This window comes from Oncorhynchus mykiss, chromosome 20, assembly GCF_013265735.2.
Source record: "Oncorhynchus mykiss isolate Arlee chromosome 20, USDA_OmykA_1.1, whole genome shotgun sequence".
Classification (NCBI taxonomy): domain Eukaryota; kingdom Metazoa; phylum Chordata; class Actinopteri; order Salmoniformes; family Salmonidae; genus Oncorhynchus; species Oncorhynchus mykiss.
In genome coordinates this window covers 22,333,819-22,349,860 of record NC_048584.1, presented here as the reverse complement: position 1 = coordinate 22,349,860, position 16,042 = coordinate 22,333,819, and the positions used below count along the sequence as shown (strand labels likewise).

Here is a 16,042-nt window from a genome sequence, read left to right as displayed (position 1 = left end):
AGGCATCTGATTTGCTTAATATTTATACTTATATTTAAAGTATATTTAAATCCAAATACATTTACACTTTTTTTAGTATTTTACTGCATAGAGTTCACTACAGTGGAAGTCTGCTCTATCACCTCAGCCAGCTGGCCAGACAAACCATTTCCCGCTAGACAACTGCTTTCACCCACCCCCCCACATTTTTTTTATTAATGCAGACAAGATAAAAGGTCCCGTGTAGCTCAGTTGGTTGAGCATGGCACTTGCAACTCCAGGGTTGTGGGAACTAGACTACCACAGGGGACTAGTACAACTCACTGCCGTAAGTCGCTCTGGATAAGATCTGCTAAATAAGTAGAAAGTCGAATGCAAATACAAAACCAAAGCACACTCACATCCCACCTACTCCTTGAGGGAAATAAGTTATTGCGTGGAACGTGACAGTTGACTGTGACTCTTCTACTGACTTCTAGAGAAAGACAGGCACAACAAACCTAGCCTAATCTGTGACCCATGAGGCCATATCACAACAAACAGAGAAAATAGGCAGAAATCCAAGAGGAGAATGCATCCATTAATATATAGACCAAAGGTTAAAGTTCATTGAGACATCATACGAGGTTTAAATTGGGTGGATGGTTCAGGTTACTCTGGTGTGAAGGTTAGAACCGGATAAGATTTTTTTTGTGCAGGAAAAAAAAACCTAACTCTGGCAACCAATGAACCAACAATCAAGACATTGTTAGGATGAGGAGAGGAGCTTTAAAAACTTGGCAACATCGGTTAGAAGTAAAAAGTTTGGCAAGACAGATTATAAATCACAACACAGTACGCCAGAACAATTCACTATTATTTTCCTCACCATCTGTTAGCTTCATAAGGCAGCGCCATATGTGGCTCTGACAAAGTGCTATGCAAAATCTCAAATCTACCTTATCCCATTTCAAGCAAGACTGTTGTCAGGTGAGGTGTTTGTGTTGTGTCATCATCCAGTGATGTGTTGCAGGCAGCAACCACTTCACTCTCAGCCTCACTTTCATCTTTAGCTTCTTTGATCTGCCAGTCTCTCTCTTTGGTGCTAGTTATCCCAAGGGGCTGGCTCATCCTCCCTCACCCATTTATGACTGAGATCCACGTTGACCTCACCGAGTTACCTGTGTCTGTGTGCAGAGTCAAGCATTCACAGTGCTAACAGTTGACAAAATGTGTGGCTGCCCTTTAACATATATCCTTGGTGATAATGAAGCAAATGGCGTAGGATATCAGTGTTGACTTGCTAGCTGCTAACGTTACATTGTAACAGGTGGCATTACTGGGAGGTCTAGAGATATCACCGCATACACAAAAAACATTGCATTCAGTTCACTAGCGGTTACTGGTAGGCTGACTGATTAAAGAGAAGGCACTACAGTTAATTGCGAGACGTTGGTTTTAATTTGTGAGAAGTTAACGTTAGCTAGCTTCCAACATCACAGAGACAGCGTGTCAGTGCGGTTATCTGACAGGCAAGATAGCATGTAAACCGAATAAAATATAGGGGGGGGGGGTGGTGAAAGAAAAGACACGGAACAATATTGTCATCTTGTATTTTAAATCAGTTTACACATTGTCTACTGTGGCTTTAACCCCTCGCACTGATAGCTAACTAGCTCGCTGTATTCTACATGGCATGACTGCATCAACAACCTCTGCACTCACTGACGCTACTCTGCTACTAGCCATGCTGCTAGTTCTGCTCGCACGTTAAAAACAAGACAGCCCTACCCAGTTCAAATATCTTACCCGATTCCTTCGCATTGCCGTATGAAAAGGTTTACCATTCGATTCAACGACGCACTGCAATTGATGTCGAGGAGAATGTCTTGTGTTTTTTAGGAAATCGGAAGTTTCATTCGCGGAATAAAATGGCTCCTGCTGATATGTTCGGATAAATTTGGTGACGTAATCAGTAGTCAAACGGAAGCTTTGCGTTGCCTCGCCTGCATTCAAGACACAGGGGGCGCTCGAGTCTTCAACTTAGATGGCAAATCATTCTACACCCCCTAAGTGTATAAATAAATACATGTTTATCGTTGGCAGCAATATATCATTAACGCAAACAAAGAATTACAAATCATGAAGCATTTTCTGGAAAGTTTATTTTGCAAGAGATAAGACCAAACGATATATGTAGAGCCAATGTTCAATACCTGAATATTTTAATAGAGCCCTAGTTTAGTTCTGACAAACAGTATAAACATGTTTCATTACCAACATTATCAGACAATTCATTCATCATAATAAAACCTAGTATTTAAACACTGCATTGTTGAGTAAGAGCTTGTAACTAAGCATTTCCCTGGGCAGTATTAATATCTGTTGTATGCTGTAAATGCAACAAATAAACTTTAATTTGTTTTAAAACAGGGGTGTCAAATAAATTTAGCCCCGGGGGCCACATTTGATCATCAATGAGGTTTGGAGGGCCGCACTGAAAATGTGTTATATTTCCTTGCTGTCAAAACTGGAATTTTTGATGCTTTAGTTTCTATTTGGTTTTAGTAATTTGAAAGTATATTGACTTCGTTCCTCCCACACATTTATTTGATTGTTTTTATGAAACCACCCACAGACCGGATGTTTCACACCCGATTTAAAACACTTTCTGCTTACTGACTCCTCTGTATCAGCAGTTTTCCACTACAGTACTGCAAGTATCAAATCCAACAGCAGATCCTAAATATAACTCAGCTCATGTAAGCAAAACATCCATTTACATATTCAAAGATTTACAAAGTCAAAGTTGGATAACAAAATTCACAAACACGTAAAATGACAACACAATTGAGTTCAGTCTATACACAAGGCACAGTTCCTTCCATAGTCTTTCTAAAAGTCAAACCTGAGCATAGCTGATATCACATATCAGCATCTGTTCCTTTAAAGTGTATGACTATTTACTTTTCTGTGCAGGGGCAGGGATGTCCACAGTATTATGCAGGAACTCATAGAGCGACTTCCCATTGCCAGCATGCCCCAGAATCTGTGCTAGCCTTTCCTGGCTTAGTTTGGCTAGGTGTGCCAGGCTATCTGCGTGTTTAACCAGAGCCCTGTAGTTCTTCGCATTAACCCCTGGCATCCGAAGCAGGAAGTCGTATGGCCCAGGGTTGAAGAGGTCAGCTGACTCTGCCACCGTGTCCGACTCGGCAGTGATGGCCTGGGCCGCGGCGGCATCCGGCTCGGGTCGACCTTTCTTCAGCTCCTGGAAAAGTTCTGCGGTGGCGTGTGGGGAGGGGCACCAAAGGATCCTGAGGCGGGGGAAGTGCAGGGTGAGGAGGGTCAGCTTGGAGGTGACGTCGTTAGCTGAGATCTCCTGGCGGAAGTCGGTGCGGGCCATCAGGGAAAAGGGCTTGGCCGAGTCGAACTCGATCAGCAGGACGGGCTTCCGGTAGTACCGCGTCATGGACAGGCACTGGGTGTAGAGGCGTCCGCTCTGAAGCGAGCCAATCAGGTCACTGACGCTCTTGCGCTCCACGCAGGTGTCGGCAGTGAGGATGTAATCGCCCACCTCCAGGGTGACAGGCTCGATGTCCAGGCCGCGTCGGTGGAGGAGGGAAGGGAGCTCACTGCGGAACTCACGCATGTCCACAATCACACGGGACGGCTCCTTGGGCTGCTCCTGGCCCCCTGATTGGAGAGACATGACATGAAATTACATCAACAAATCAGACTCAGATAGATGATGTGGATTGTAAGACCTAAGCCGCCCACAGTGTAATAAATCAGATGCAATTTAATCACATCACTTACCTGCTTTGCGTGTGTTGGTAGTAGAGTAAGCAGGCTCCTGACTCCTGCTCAGATCCAGGTTGGTGTCTTCTCTTCCCTCTCTCTCCTCAGGAACCACCATAGTGGCCTTCTCCCTGCAATCACACACACACAGACACCCAGTCAGTCAGCACAGCTCACAAACTAACACATGGTATGGAAACTGAAGGATGATCATAATATAATGCAGCAGATGTCTGACCTGATGAGGTGTTCAAAGGCTTGTTTCTCTTTAGCCAGACCAGTCAGGTACCTCTGCTCCTCTGTGGAGCCACCATAGATCAGGAAGTACACCCTGAGAGGAGGAGGAAATGCTTCATGAATGACTTCATCTGGGAAAACAACAACATGTAATTCAGAAGATCTGTGTAAAATGAATGAGGGGATAAAGGTTTTGTTTGATTACCTCAGTGATTTCCCCGGTCTGGAGGCTTTGTAAATCTCCAGCTGACGAACAAAGCTGAGCTCGGCGTCATAAAGCACCACAAAACTGGGCTCCACCTCGTGCAGTACCCGCGTCAGACTGTAGGGGTCAGTGCAACCCCTCAGAGGGTGGATAACAGTCAATGGCTCTTTCAGAACACCGTAATAGGCGTCAGACGACAAGTCTAACTTTAGCTCCTCCTCCTCCTCCTTTTCCAACAGGCCTCCCTCATCCCCACTGCTGCCCATCACTTCTCCCTCTCTGTTGCCAACCATTTGAGTCAGGGTCAGAGACGGCCTCTTTTTACTCTTTGAGTTTGGCTTGGTTGCTGCATTCCCTTTGGCTTTTTTTCCTTTGGTCTCTTTCTCAGGCTGTTGTTTTCTGGCCCAACTCTGGCCCTCTTGTTTGTGTGCGTCTGGGTCGAACAGGGCATCTCTTTTGCCAATGGTGCGAGCGTAGAGTCTATTGAGTAGGGAGTCTGAGCCACGACTGATGTACTCATGAAGTTGAGAACAGGTTCTGTCATCACTGGCACAGATCAAAATGTGGCCTGGGGAATCAGACAAAGAATAGTGAGACTCACCACCTAGGACTGAACAGTTTACCAACAACGCATGTCATAGCTTTGGTAGGAATATGTTACGCTTTCTGTGTCCATATACAATACTTTGTCTATATTGTAATTTGCTAGTGGCTGACCTGGTTTGAGTTCAGAGCTCTTGTTCTCCTTCTCTATCTCCTGCAGCACCTCTGTCAGAGCCTCCCACTTTGGGTTCTGCTCCAGCACCAGCACCCTTTTCACCTCTGGGGCAGACACACAAAAATCATTTTCTTCAGCTCCAGAAAGCATAAAATAAAATGGTATTGTTCGCATACACATTTTTTGCAGATGTTATCGTGGATGTAGCGAAATGTTCAAGCTCTTCCTCTGAAAGAAGTAGAATTACATATAATATAGCCATAGAGATTGTGCTTGAATGTATATTTTGAGAGCAGTTAGTTACCTGAAGTGCTTTGTTGTTTTTCTGTGTCAGCTCCCACCTTGAGTTTCTTCTTGGACTCAGGAATGCAGTACACCCGACTCCTGGCGTTAATAAACATGGAGGTGCTGGAGTCCAGGAACAACCACCCTGTTGAAATGAACCACAGTCAAGTGACATTTTTCTTTGAATCAGCATCTAGGGCTGCCGAACATAATGGAAGGGGAAACACAGAGACCTTCATATGATAGCTCTCCAATGAAACTAAGCAATGCAGTTAGCTATTCATATTCTCTTACTCTCCAAGGACAGTTCTTACAACTTCTTACCAGAGTTGCTTCCAAAGTTTTTCTGGCTAGAGCGGAGTGACTCGAGGAGGTTGAGGAAGGTGACACAGTCGTACTGGGTGAGGTAGAGCAGCAGGGTACGTAAGATCTTCAGGTCCTGGACCAAAGACTTGGTCTTGGCTCCCAGCTGGTGCCACAGAGGGTCCAGGTAGTGACGGATGGTCTGGGGGGTCAAACAGGCACAACAAACAGGAATATGAGAGAAAATCTGTAAGTGGTCAATAGAGTACAGTGGATGCCTTGATTTAAGTAACGTCTGGAGTAGAGGTCGACCGATTAATCAGAATGGCCGATTAATTAGGGCCGATTTCAAGTTTTCATAATCGGTAATCGGCATTTCTGGACACCGATTATATTGCACTCCACGTGGAGACTGCGTGGCAGGCTGACCACTTGTTATGCGAGTGCAGCAAGGAGCCAAGGTAAGTTGCTAGCTAGCATTAAACTTATCATATAAAAAACAATCAATCAATCTTAACATAATCACTAGTTAACTACACATGGTTGATGATATTACTAGGTTATCTAGCTTGTCCTGCGTTGCATATAATCGATGCGGTGCCTGTTAATTTATCATTGAATGACAGCCTACTTTGCCAAACGGGTGATGATTTAACAAGCGCATTCGCGAAGAAAGCACTGTGTACCTAACCATAAACATCAATGCCTTTCTTAAAATCAATACACAAGAATATATTTTTAAACCTGCAAATTTACTTAATATTGCCTGCTAACATGAATTTATTTTAACTAGGGAAATTGTGTCACTTCTCTTGCGTTCTGTACAGGAAGAGCCAGAATTGTACATAATTATGACATAACATTGAAAGTTGTGCAATGTAACAGAAATATTTAGACTTAGGGGTGCCACCCGTTAGATAAAATACAGAACGGTTACGTATTTCACTGAAAGAATAAACGTTTTGTTTTTGAAATGATAGTTTCCGGATTTGACCTTATTAATGACCTAAGGCTCGTATTTCTGTGTGTTATTATATTAGAATTAAGTCTATGATTTGATATTTGATAGAGCAGTCTGACTGAGCGGTGGTAGGCAGCAGCAGGCTCGTAAGCATTCATTCAAACAGCACTTTCCTGCATTTGCCAGCAGCTCTTCGCTGTGCTTCAAGCATTGAGCTGTTTATGACTTCAAGACTATCAACTCCCGAGATTAGACTGGCAATACTATAGTGCCTATAAGAGCATCCAATAGTCAAAGGTATATGAAATACAAATGATATAGAGATAAATAGTCCTATAATTCCTATAATAACTACAACTTAAAACTTCTTACCTGGGAATATTGAAGACTCATGTTAAAAAGAACCACCAGCTTTCATATGTTCTCATGTTCTGAGCAAGGAACTTAAGCGTTAGCTTTTTTACATGGCACATATTGCACTTTTACTTTCTTCTCCAACACTTTGTTTTTGCATTATTTAAACCAAATTGAACATGTTTCATTATTTATTTGAGACTAAATTGATTTTATTTATGTATTATATTAAGTTAAAATAAAAGTGTTAATTCAGTATTGTTGTAATTGTCATTATTACAAATATATATATAAAATCGTCTGATTAATCGGTATCAGCTTTTTTTGGTCGTCCAATAATCAGTATCGCCGTTGAAAAATCATATTCGGTCGACCTTTAGTCTGGAGACGAGCAGTGTGCAGTCATATTTTTATATCACTAACGCTAATATGAAGAACAATAAATTTACATTCACATTGAGTTGTGTTATGCATACAATGGTTATTGCTGAACTGCAAGAAGTTGTAGTTAGTTTACTCCAGTGGGTATTGATGCTTAATTCCTATGTAACAAACAAGTCTGACCTTTTCGAAGGCATTCCCAAGGGTATTCTCCAGGGAGAGGTCCTCTGCCTCCAGCGTGGGGTTGTAGCGCTTCAGCTCCTTCAGACAGGCGTTCATGATGTCCAGAACAGAGCTCTGGATGGCCCTCATGGCCGGGGTCAGAGACACATGCAGCTCCACCACCTCTGGCTTGTGTCTGTCCAAAACCGAGTTCACTGACGCCTGGAACCTGAGAGAGGCGGGGAAACAGAGAGAGAAAAAGAGAGAGAGGTGGGAGCAGAAAGAGAGAACTATCCATCATCATCAATATTCCAAGAAGGTACCACACAAAGGAGTAAAAAAGTAAATAAAAAGGTCTCCCCCACCCACCTGGGCCAGAGGAAAAGTTTCTTGACAAAGAGGTTCCTCATGACTCTCTCCACCTGACAGAAGCCTGAGGAGAAGGATGTGGCCTTGTCTGTGAAGGCCTTAATGAAGCCTGTCTTATTCTTCTGTCTGAACAGTCTCAAGATGAAGGCTTCCTGGCAAGACTCAATTATCTTATGAGCCCGGTACACCAGTATACCTGGGGAAAACAGAGAAAGTTGTGGGTCGGTGTAAACAAGGTAAATAAATAAAGTGAAGCAGCACAAACAGAGAAAGGATAGTGCTTAGACAGAGAGAGCAATATGAGTGTCCTTTTGAGCAACTACATCTTAGGGCATTGTCTTCACACATCCCAGTCTGATTTGTATCCAGGACCATTTGGTACCATTATCCATACTAATATAACTGGTAGGTAAAAACTATAGTTTTGCCTACACTATATACTGACCCGAGATGAGGTGTGCAGGTATCCTGTCAGTGAGGAAGTCCACCACTAGGATACGGCTGGTGACAAACAGGACCCCTCCCTGTGTATAAACTTCGTAGCGCTCTGTACTCTGAACATCACTGGTCACTGTCCGGGGCAGGTGGCTCACTCCCTCAGCTCGCAGCTGCTCTGTGAAGAACTCCTAGCAGAGGAAATAGAAGCACAAATAGGAACATGGGTTATTGGTTACTGTTACAAACTTTCTACATAGAAAGACATGTAACGTTGTTCAAACTTCACCTAGAGTTCGATTCATGCAAGATCTGCAACCAAGGACGTCCATCCTAGCTGAAGCCCTCCTGATGCAACCTTGAAAGTCAAACAGGTGATGACAAGTAGCCACCTATAATCGATGTGTAACGTTGGCCCCTCCTGAACTGGGCCCCTGACCATTCGTTCCCCTAGCACCGCTATTATTCACCCACCTGCTCGGGCGTGGTAGTGTTCAGCAGCAGCACCAGACTCCCCTCCTCGGAGTACACCCGCATGAACTGCAGCAGGATGCGGTCTATCCCCATGCCCTCCGCAGTCACCAGCAGCCCGTCCGAGCCAAACAAACTCAGGAACATCTCCGTCTCAAATTCAAGTAGTTGACCAGCCATCTCCCTCCGTGTCCTGTGCGTTTTTGTCAGTAATAATGTTGGTCAGTCAGTCAGACAATATAGATTGAATGCTATCTAGCTTGCTAGCTATTCAACATGGTTGTACTCTGCAAGAACGAGTCGGTAAAGCGAATACATTTAACTTGTTTGCTAACTAAAACTGCTTTCGGGGTACCTGCATATCATCAGTTGTAAGAAAATAACCCCAAGTGCATACATTAGGAGTTATTCTGAGCTTCAATGTATTAGCCTGCACATCCCACCAATGTTTTGGAAATCGCATATCCGGTCACGTAACGGTGAAGCGGGAAGAAGCGACAGGATTTTTAGCGCCATCTGCTGTAGTGGAATAGTAACTGTTTACAGTAGGAATATGTACAGTATCCATCATACAGACTGGACATGTACTGCACAGGAGGCTAGTGAGAGGAGGACGGCTCATAAATGTCTTGGATGGAGTAAATGGATTGGTATTAAACTCATGGAAACCACGTGTTTGATGTGTTTGATACCATCCCATTCATTTCGTTCAAGCAATTGCGATGAGCCTGTCCTCCATAATTAAGGTACCACCAGCCACCTGTGATGTACTGTATAACCCAACTTATTATCATGCATAATGTCCACCTTCAGGGGATTTTGAGAGCCAGCAGGGAAATACAATCAGGTGACAAAATCTACAATATTTACCACTAACAAAACACTAATGATTCCTCTGGGGAGGCATAGGGGAACACAGCAGTGAAAAGACCATGACAAGGTAGAGTGGTTGCATAAGTGTGTGTATGTTGTGCTGCTAAATTGTACCCAGCTGGGCTATGTTCTGTGCTATGTCCTGCCAACCCACGTTTCTCCATAATCAGTGAAGAGGCAGTGTGTAATCGTAGCTCAGAATAGGACAGGCTTGTAAATGACACTGGATGAGGAGGAGAAGGAGTGGGGGAGGGTTCTGTCTGCTTCAGACAGCACACACACACACACACACACACACACACACACAGCTCCCGCTCTTCCAACCCTGGCTCTCCTAGTCAGATGGAGATGTTGTTGACATGACTCACCTCAGAACTGTAGCTATAACACTGTGACCTGCATTTACATGCTTTAATATTTACATTCGTACCGGTATTCACATTTTGGTGCATTTCCGATCTAGAGCCATGCATACTGTGAGACCTACAGAGAAGGATATTCTCAGAACAGTCAGTTTGTTTCACCTTCCCCATAAAATATGGGTAAGTAGCTGTGAAGCACTTCCACTTACCAACACAGAAAGAGATAGTTCCTTTCTCTTGTTGTTCTTAAAGTGAAGTGGCCACAGAGAAGAAACTTAGGCAGGTTGTGAGGCTTAAACCATGCTTGTGGAATACCTCAATGGAACACAGGCATCAATGTTTCAATAGGTTCATCTCCATGGTGCAGTCAAACATATGATCCTCCAGGGTAAACAAACTATCTGCTGCCTGGCTGTGCCCTAAAAGTCTGTTACATCACTGTCATTGTGGGTCCCTTCTAGCAGGAGATCCCTCTCTAGCACGACATCACTGTCATTGTGGGTCCCTTCTAGCAGGAGATCTTCTCTAGCACGACATCACTGTCATTGTGGGTCCCTTCTAGCAGGAGATCTTCTCTAGCACGGCATCACTGTTATTGTGGGTCCCTTCTAGCAGGAGATCTTCTCTAGCACGGCATCACTGAACTTCAGTCAACTTCAGTCAGCAGTTAACCTGGAAACTAAATGGAATATCACTCCATTTCATCACTTTTCAGTGTTGATTCCAGGTCATACAGCAGCAGGCAATGTAACCAATGTGTACAGAAAGCATACAGTATGTAAAGTAAGAGAAGTTATGCCCTGTTCCAGAATGGCCTTTAGAGAGCACTAGAGCACTGTTTTACTGTTGCTCAATCTCCATAGTTCTCTATTCTATTGCTTTGTTCCGCGATGTACTGTAGAACTCATCTAATGTTTACAGTCTGAACTTCTCTAAAAACCATTTTCCTGTTCTGAGGATGTATTCAAGTGTGTAATCGTCAAACATGACGAGTCTTGATGAGGGTTTGATGAGAGCAAAAAGAGATTAGGATTAAAGAGACAGAAAGACTAGGGAAAACTAGGCAGCTGCTCACATCTTGATTACGTTTCCCTTCCTGTTTCATGAAGTGGGATCAAATGATCCATAAACATGCTACTTATGACTGCATAGGTCCCCAGGTCCCAGGGGATGTGATAGATGCAAATGGATGTCATAGATGCATCTATCACATCCATTTTCCACTCATATTTATCTCCCTATAGGATGAGTAAAAAAAAAATACTATTTGTCAGCTCGTACCTTGCAGTTTCCTGACGTCATTACTGGTTGTGTGGCAGTGTAAATGACACGGGAACAGCTTAAAATGATGATATTTAATGATGACTAGAGAGGGGGGGGGGGGGAGAGAGAGAGACAGAGAGATGGAGTAAACAGCAGCAGCTCTCCCCTCCAACCCTCATTAGGAAGGTCGCAGCTGTGGGAGGCGGCTAAAACGAGTGTCTGCTGCTCTACAAGTCTGATAACTGTATGGCCTTCAGAACTGGATAGTTTTTATAGGGCATTTTACATGATTTCTTCCACATATGACTGGAAGACATCTAAAACGGGTGTCTGAAAATGGGTTTGTCCCAAATGGCACCCTATTCCCTATATAGTGCACTACTTTTGACCGGGATTGATAGGTCTCTGGTCAAACAGTGCCCTATATAGGGAATAGCGTACCATTTTGAGGACTGTTACAACTGTATTGCCTCCAGATCTGTCTAGTTATTATAAGGCATTATGGCTAATGCCTGGGGAATGTTTAGGTTTCTTCATGTATAGTACCTGTGAAGAAATGGATCACCGGATGTCATTTCTATGAGAGCAACAGAGAAGGAGAGATGTGTAGGTCTTGAATAGCAGTGCATTGTTATATAAAGGAACCAAAATATACTGGGCTACTTACAGTAGATGTTTCATGTAGAGAGACAGAGAGAGAGAGAGTGAGAGCTAAAAAAGAAAAATAGGACAGAAGATTTAGACTTTTCAAGCAGCCCACTTTTTCAGCGCACAGTGACATACAGTATCAAGCACATTGACTCTCCCTTTCTGATTCAACAATGGTAGCCTACAAACCAAAAACAAGTCCCTATAATTCATTCATTGAGCTTATTGCTTTCTCTGTACACTAAAATATAGATGAGGAGAAAAGCATATTGGCAGAGTTAGGCTGCTCAAACAAGTCAGGCAGCCTGAGAGTAGCTGCTGGGAAACAATGATACACGCCAAGTTAATTTCTTTGTTTATGTAAACAGGAGCTGATTACCAAAAAATATATATACTTACTTTTCAAGGGCTACCATTTGCACATATACACTACCAGTCAAAAGTTTGGACACACCTACTCATTCAAGGGTTTTTCTTTATTCTTACCATTTTCTACATTGTAGAATAATAGTGAAGACATCAAAACGATGAAATAACACAAATGGAATCATATAGTAAGCAAAAAAGTGTTAAACTAAACAAAATATATTTTATATTTGAGATTCTTCAATGTAGCCACCCTTTGCCTTTGCCTTTGCCTTGATGACAGCTTTGCACACTCTTGGCATTCTCTCAACCAGCTTCATGAGATCACCTGGAATGCATTTCAATTAACAGGTGTGCATGGTTAAAAGTTAATCAGTTGTGTTGTGACATGGTCAGGGTGGTATACAGAAGATAGCCCTATTTGGTAAAAGACCAAGTCCATATTGTAATGAAATAGCGCCCGAGGTCCGGCGCGCTATCGACTGTGCCGGAAAAGCATGCTCGCTCCACACTTATAAACCCAGGGTTGTTACACTACTTCCTCCTTTCAAAGAGCGTGTCCTCGTGCTAGCTTGCGGCTCTACGTCTTACAGGAACGCGCTCACCGGCCAAGCACACGCACTGTCGTGGATGCAAGGTCCGACCCCACTTCTGACACCATGAAATAATGAAATAATGAAACAGCAGGGAGCAGGTCTCGAACCCTCGACCTTCTAGCCCGAGGTCCGGCGCGCTATCGACTGTGCCGCAAAAGCATGCTCGTGTGGCAGAGCCGATTTCCGCGCTTATAAACCCAGGGTCGTTACAATATTATAGCAAGAACATCTCAAATAAGCAAAGAGAAACGACAGTCCATCATTACTTTAAAACATGAAGGTCAGTCAGAGTGATGGAGTGCTACATCAGATGACCTGGCCTACAGGACCGCAGAGTAAAGGAAAAGCAGGCAACAAGTGCTCAGCATATGTGGGAACTCCTTCAAGACTGTTGGAAAAGCATTCCAGGTGAAGCTGGTTGAGAGAATGCCAAGAGTGTGCAAAGCTGTCATCAAGGCAAAGGGTTTGGACACACCAGATTCTTTGAAGAATCTCAAATATAAAATATATTTTGTTTAGTTTAACACTTTTTTGGTTACTACATGATTCCATATGTGTTATTTCATTGTTTTGATGTCTTTGGTGAGTAGGTGTGTCCAAACTTTGACTGGTACTGTATATGCAAATAGTAGCCCTTGAATCCCTGTGACAAACTAAAATTAAACATCTTACGAAAAGAAGCATCCTCATGGTCAAGGCAAATGCATGAAAACAGGAGAGAGAGAAAATGGAAAGGGAAGAGAAATGTCCATTAAACCAAATGTATGGCTTTTATAAGTGGCATGAAAAAGCTTCTCCCCTGTCACATCCAGTTTAGCAAATCTGTGTGACAGTGAATGGCAGTAAGGAGAATGGAATATGGTGTTTGGAGGCATAGAATAGGGGAGAGAAAGAAAAACCAGCCGGGAAAAAAAGAATATACATTTAGTGAGTGTTGAAATACTGCAGTGATGGGACTAATCAGAAAGCATATTGTATGAATAATTCAGTAAGGCTTGCCAGATACGAGACAGAGAGACAGACAGACACACAGAGAGATGGCGAGACAGACAGAGTTGGAGAGAGAGACAGACAGAAAAAGAGACAAGAGTAGGGAGGTTTGGAGGGTGTTTGCAGTGATGGATTACAGGGGAGCCACTTTACACACTACAGTTTGTCAATGACTCCTTACAATGGGGGAGAGGGTGTGTGGTGGGGATGAGGGTGAGGCAAGACGCTCAGGGAGAGTATCAGGGAACATTTACATATTTCCACAGTCACTCTCCTCTCACGACGAATCCCCCAGCTCTAGGAAAATGTTGAATGTGTGTTTCAACTTGGGTCCCTATGTCGCCTCTGTTTGGACCCATTTTATAACAAAGCTGCCTTTTGAAAATCAAACCCTATCATGTAGGAGAAGATTGAAGAGGCAGAGAACAATAGCCCTTCCGCCCCTCCTTCTCTTCTCTCTTCTTCCTCCCCCCAGATATCCTCATTTTCTCCTTTGCCTCCTCACTTCTGCCCCATTACTCTTTGGTTTTAATAACCATCCAGAGATTCTAAAGGAGACCATACAGGGACAGCAAAATCCTCTGACGGAACCCGGAAAGAATCTCCAGAATGATGGAATCATTCCACAGCTCTGAGTTGGAACACAGAACTGACTGACTAGGGTTCCAACCCAACAGGGAAGCTCCTGCTAATATCTGTGGCATATTTTTGCGTAACATACTATATAAAACCCCACAACACAGCATGTTAAATCCCAGATAGCTGTCAAGCGGCTGATACACAATGAGTCAAAGGCTAAGGAGGATTTAAAACATTAGTATTCCTGGGTAATTCTACTTAATCCAAACACTAACATTACAGTATGAAGGTAAATCTAATTGAAGAGGGGAGCCAGGGCTGATGTATCCAGTGTGGGAAAAGATAGTGTGATTAATTAGCATTGTTGAAGGGATTGCTTGCTGAACAGTGAGAGGGATTTATTTCTAAATGTGTGCTGTACATCTTTATTGAATAGTTAACCTCATCTGTGGACTTGCATTAAATAAGCATATTTGATTGGATTTCTGTTTTTAATTATGCTACTATTTCTGCTTCTATTTCTGCTCGTTCAATTAGTAATATGGAGGAATTAATTGTCAGTGTCAGCATGCCAAGCACATGCAATCATGTGTAAAAACACCATAGATGGAGGGGAACGTGGGAGAATTAAAGAGACAGAGCACCATAAAGGACGACAGGTGAGACTGCCTGATTGGCTACATAACAACACAGTGTTTTTTTCACATCTTCAACGTGAGTCTCGTTACTCTATCTCTTGGCGAATACATGTGGTTTATTTCTTTCATTTTTCCCCCTTCTCAATTTAATAGTATTATTTGGAATAATAATTTCCCCTTGGAGGCCTGGGGGAGACATCTTAGCGATGTGCCGCACGTCAGCTACTCTTCATTTCAGTGTGTTCCCCTCTGCATCTCAGCTAATGTTCCCCACAGTTTATTGCTTTCTGAAATAGCTCCATTAGTGTCAAAAGAAGCCTATAGTAATGCAGATGGGCTGACGACTCAGCAAGCTGGCCATGTGTTGAGCAGAGATGACTGACAGATTTAGAAAAACAAACCTCGGCTACCTGTTCCGTTTCTGTGTTTTTTATTCCCCTGAGGAAGAATACAGTTAATAGAGTTTAAGAGTTCATAACTGCAAAACCAACGGCTGTAGGGCTATTGAAGCTGCAGTCTATACAAGACTGGGGAAAGTCGTGACAGTTTGTTAGGCTAGTTGAAATGGCAAAGACAAGACACCCATCCAATTTCCATAAATCAGTCACAAAGAGCAAACCAGTGAAAAAGCTCAAATAAAATAAATACAATTTGTTATTGAAACTAAGTAAACAGGTGGTTGTTTGGTAAGAAAAAAGTTGTTATAACTTGCTGTTAAAAAGCCCCACTGACTTTCAAAGAGTGGGAGTCCAGTCAGTGGTGTGAAAGATGACAACGTGTTAACCGTTACTCAGCCTTCTGTTCCCAGGCCAGACGAACTGAACAAACACGGAACATTCTTCAGGCACAGAACTGTGTTGCTGAGACTTTTGGTGCAAGGTGAGTGGCAGGTCTTTATTTCAAACTCACACCCTTCTCCCTTGATGCCTACTCCTGTTTATCCACAACTAGACAGCCCTTTATCCATACATATATGGGAACCTCACAAATAGTTACCTATTTTTACTACTCAGACAGGGAGCAGAAAGTGACAGTGAAAAACTGTTTACAGTGCGGAGCTCCAACGCCCCTCGGCAAATGGAATGTGTTT

The 16,042-nt window shown here is 43.2% G+C and overlaps 2 protein-coding genes across 2 annotated transcripts in view; both read right to left on the bottom strand.

The window, feature by feature from the left end:
• mrtfba (myocardin related transcription factor Ba) overlaps positions 1-1,944 on the bottom strand; it is a 40,529-nt gene extending 38,585 nt beyond the window's left edge. The window contains exon 1 of the mRNA XM_021576115.2: positions 1,768-1,944. The gene's annotated coding sequence lies outside the window, so the exon portion shown is untranslated. The remainder of the gene's footprint in view (positions 1-1,767) is intronic.
• A 159-nt stretch (positions 1,945-2,103) lies between these two features.
• On the bottom strand, positions 2,104-9,132 carry ercc4 (excision repair cross-complementation group 4). Its single transcript, XM_021576114.2, has 12 exons — positions 8,993-9,132; positions 8,641-8,830; positions 8,177-8,357; positions 7,732-7,927; positions 7,384-7,591; positions 5,526-5,706; positions 5,221-5,346; positions 4,916-5,020; positions 4,199-4,766; positions 3,995-4,087; positions 3,775-3,887; positions 2,104-3,651 (listed from the first exon to the last, which is right to left on the bottom strand). The coding sequence occupies exons 1-12, from the start codon at positions 9,034-9,036 to the stop codon at positions 2,918-2,920; spliced, it is 2,739 nt and encodes a 912-aa protein (XP_021431789.2). The 5' UTR covers positions 9,037-9,132; the 3' UTR covers positions 2,104-2,917.
• Positions 9,133-16,042: the final 6,910 nt, after the last annotated feature.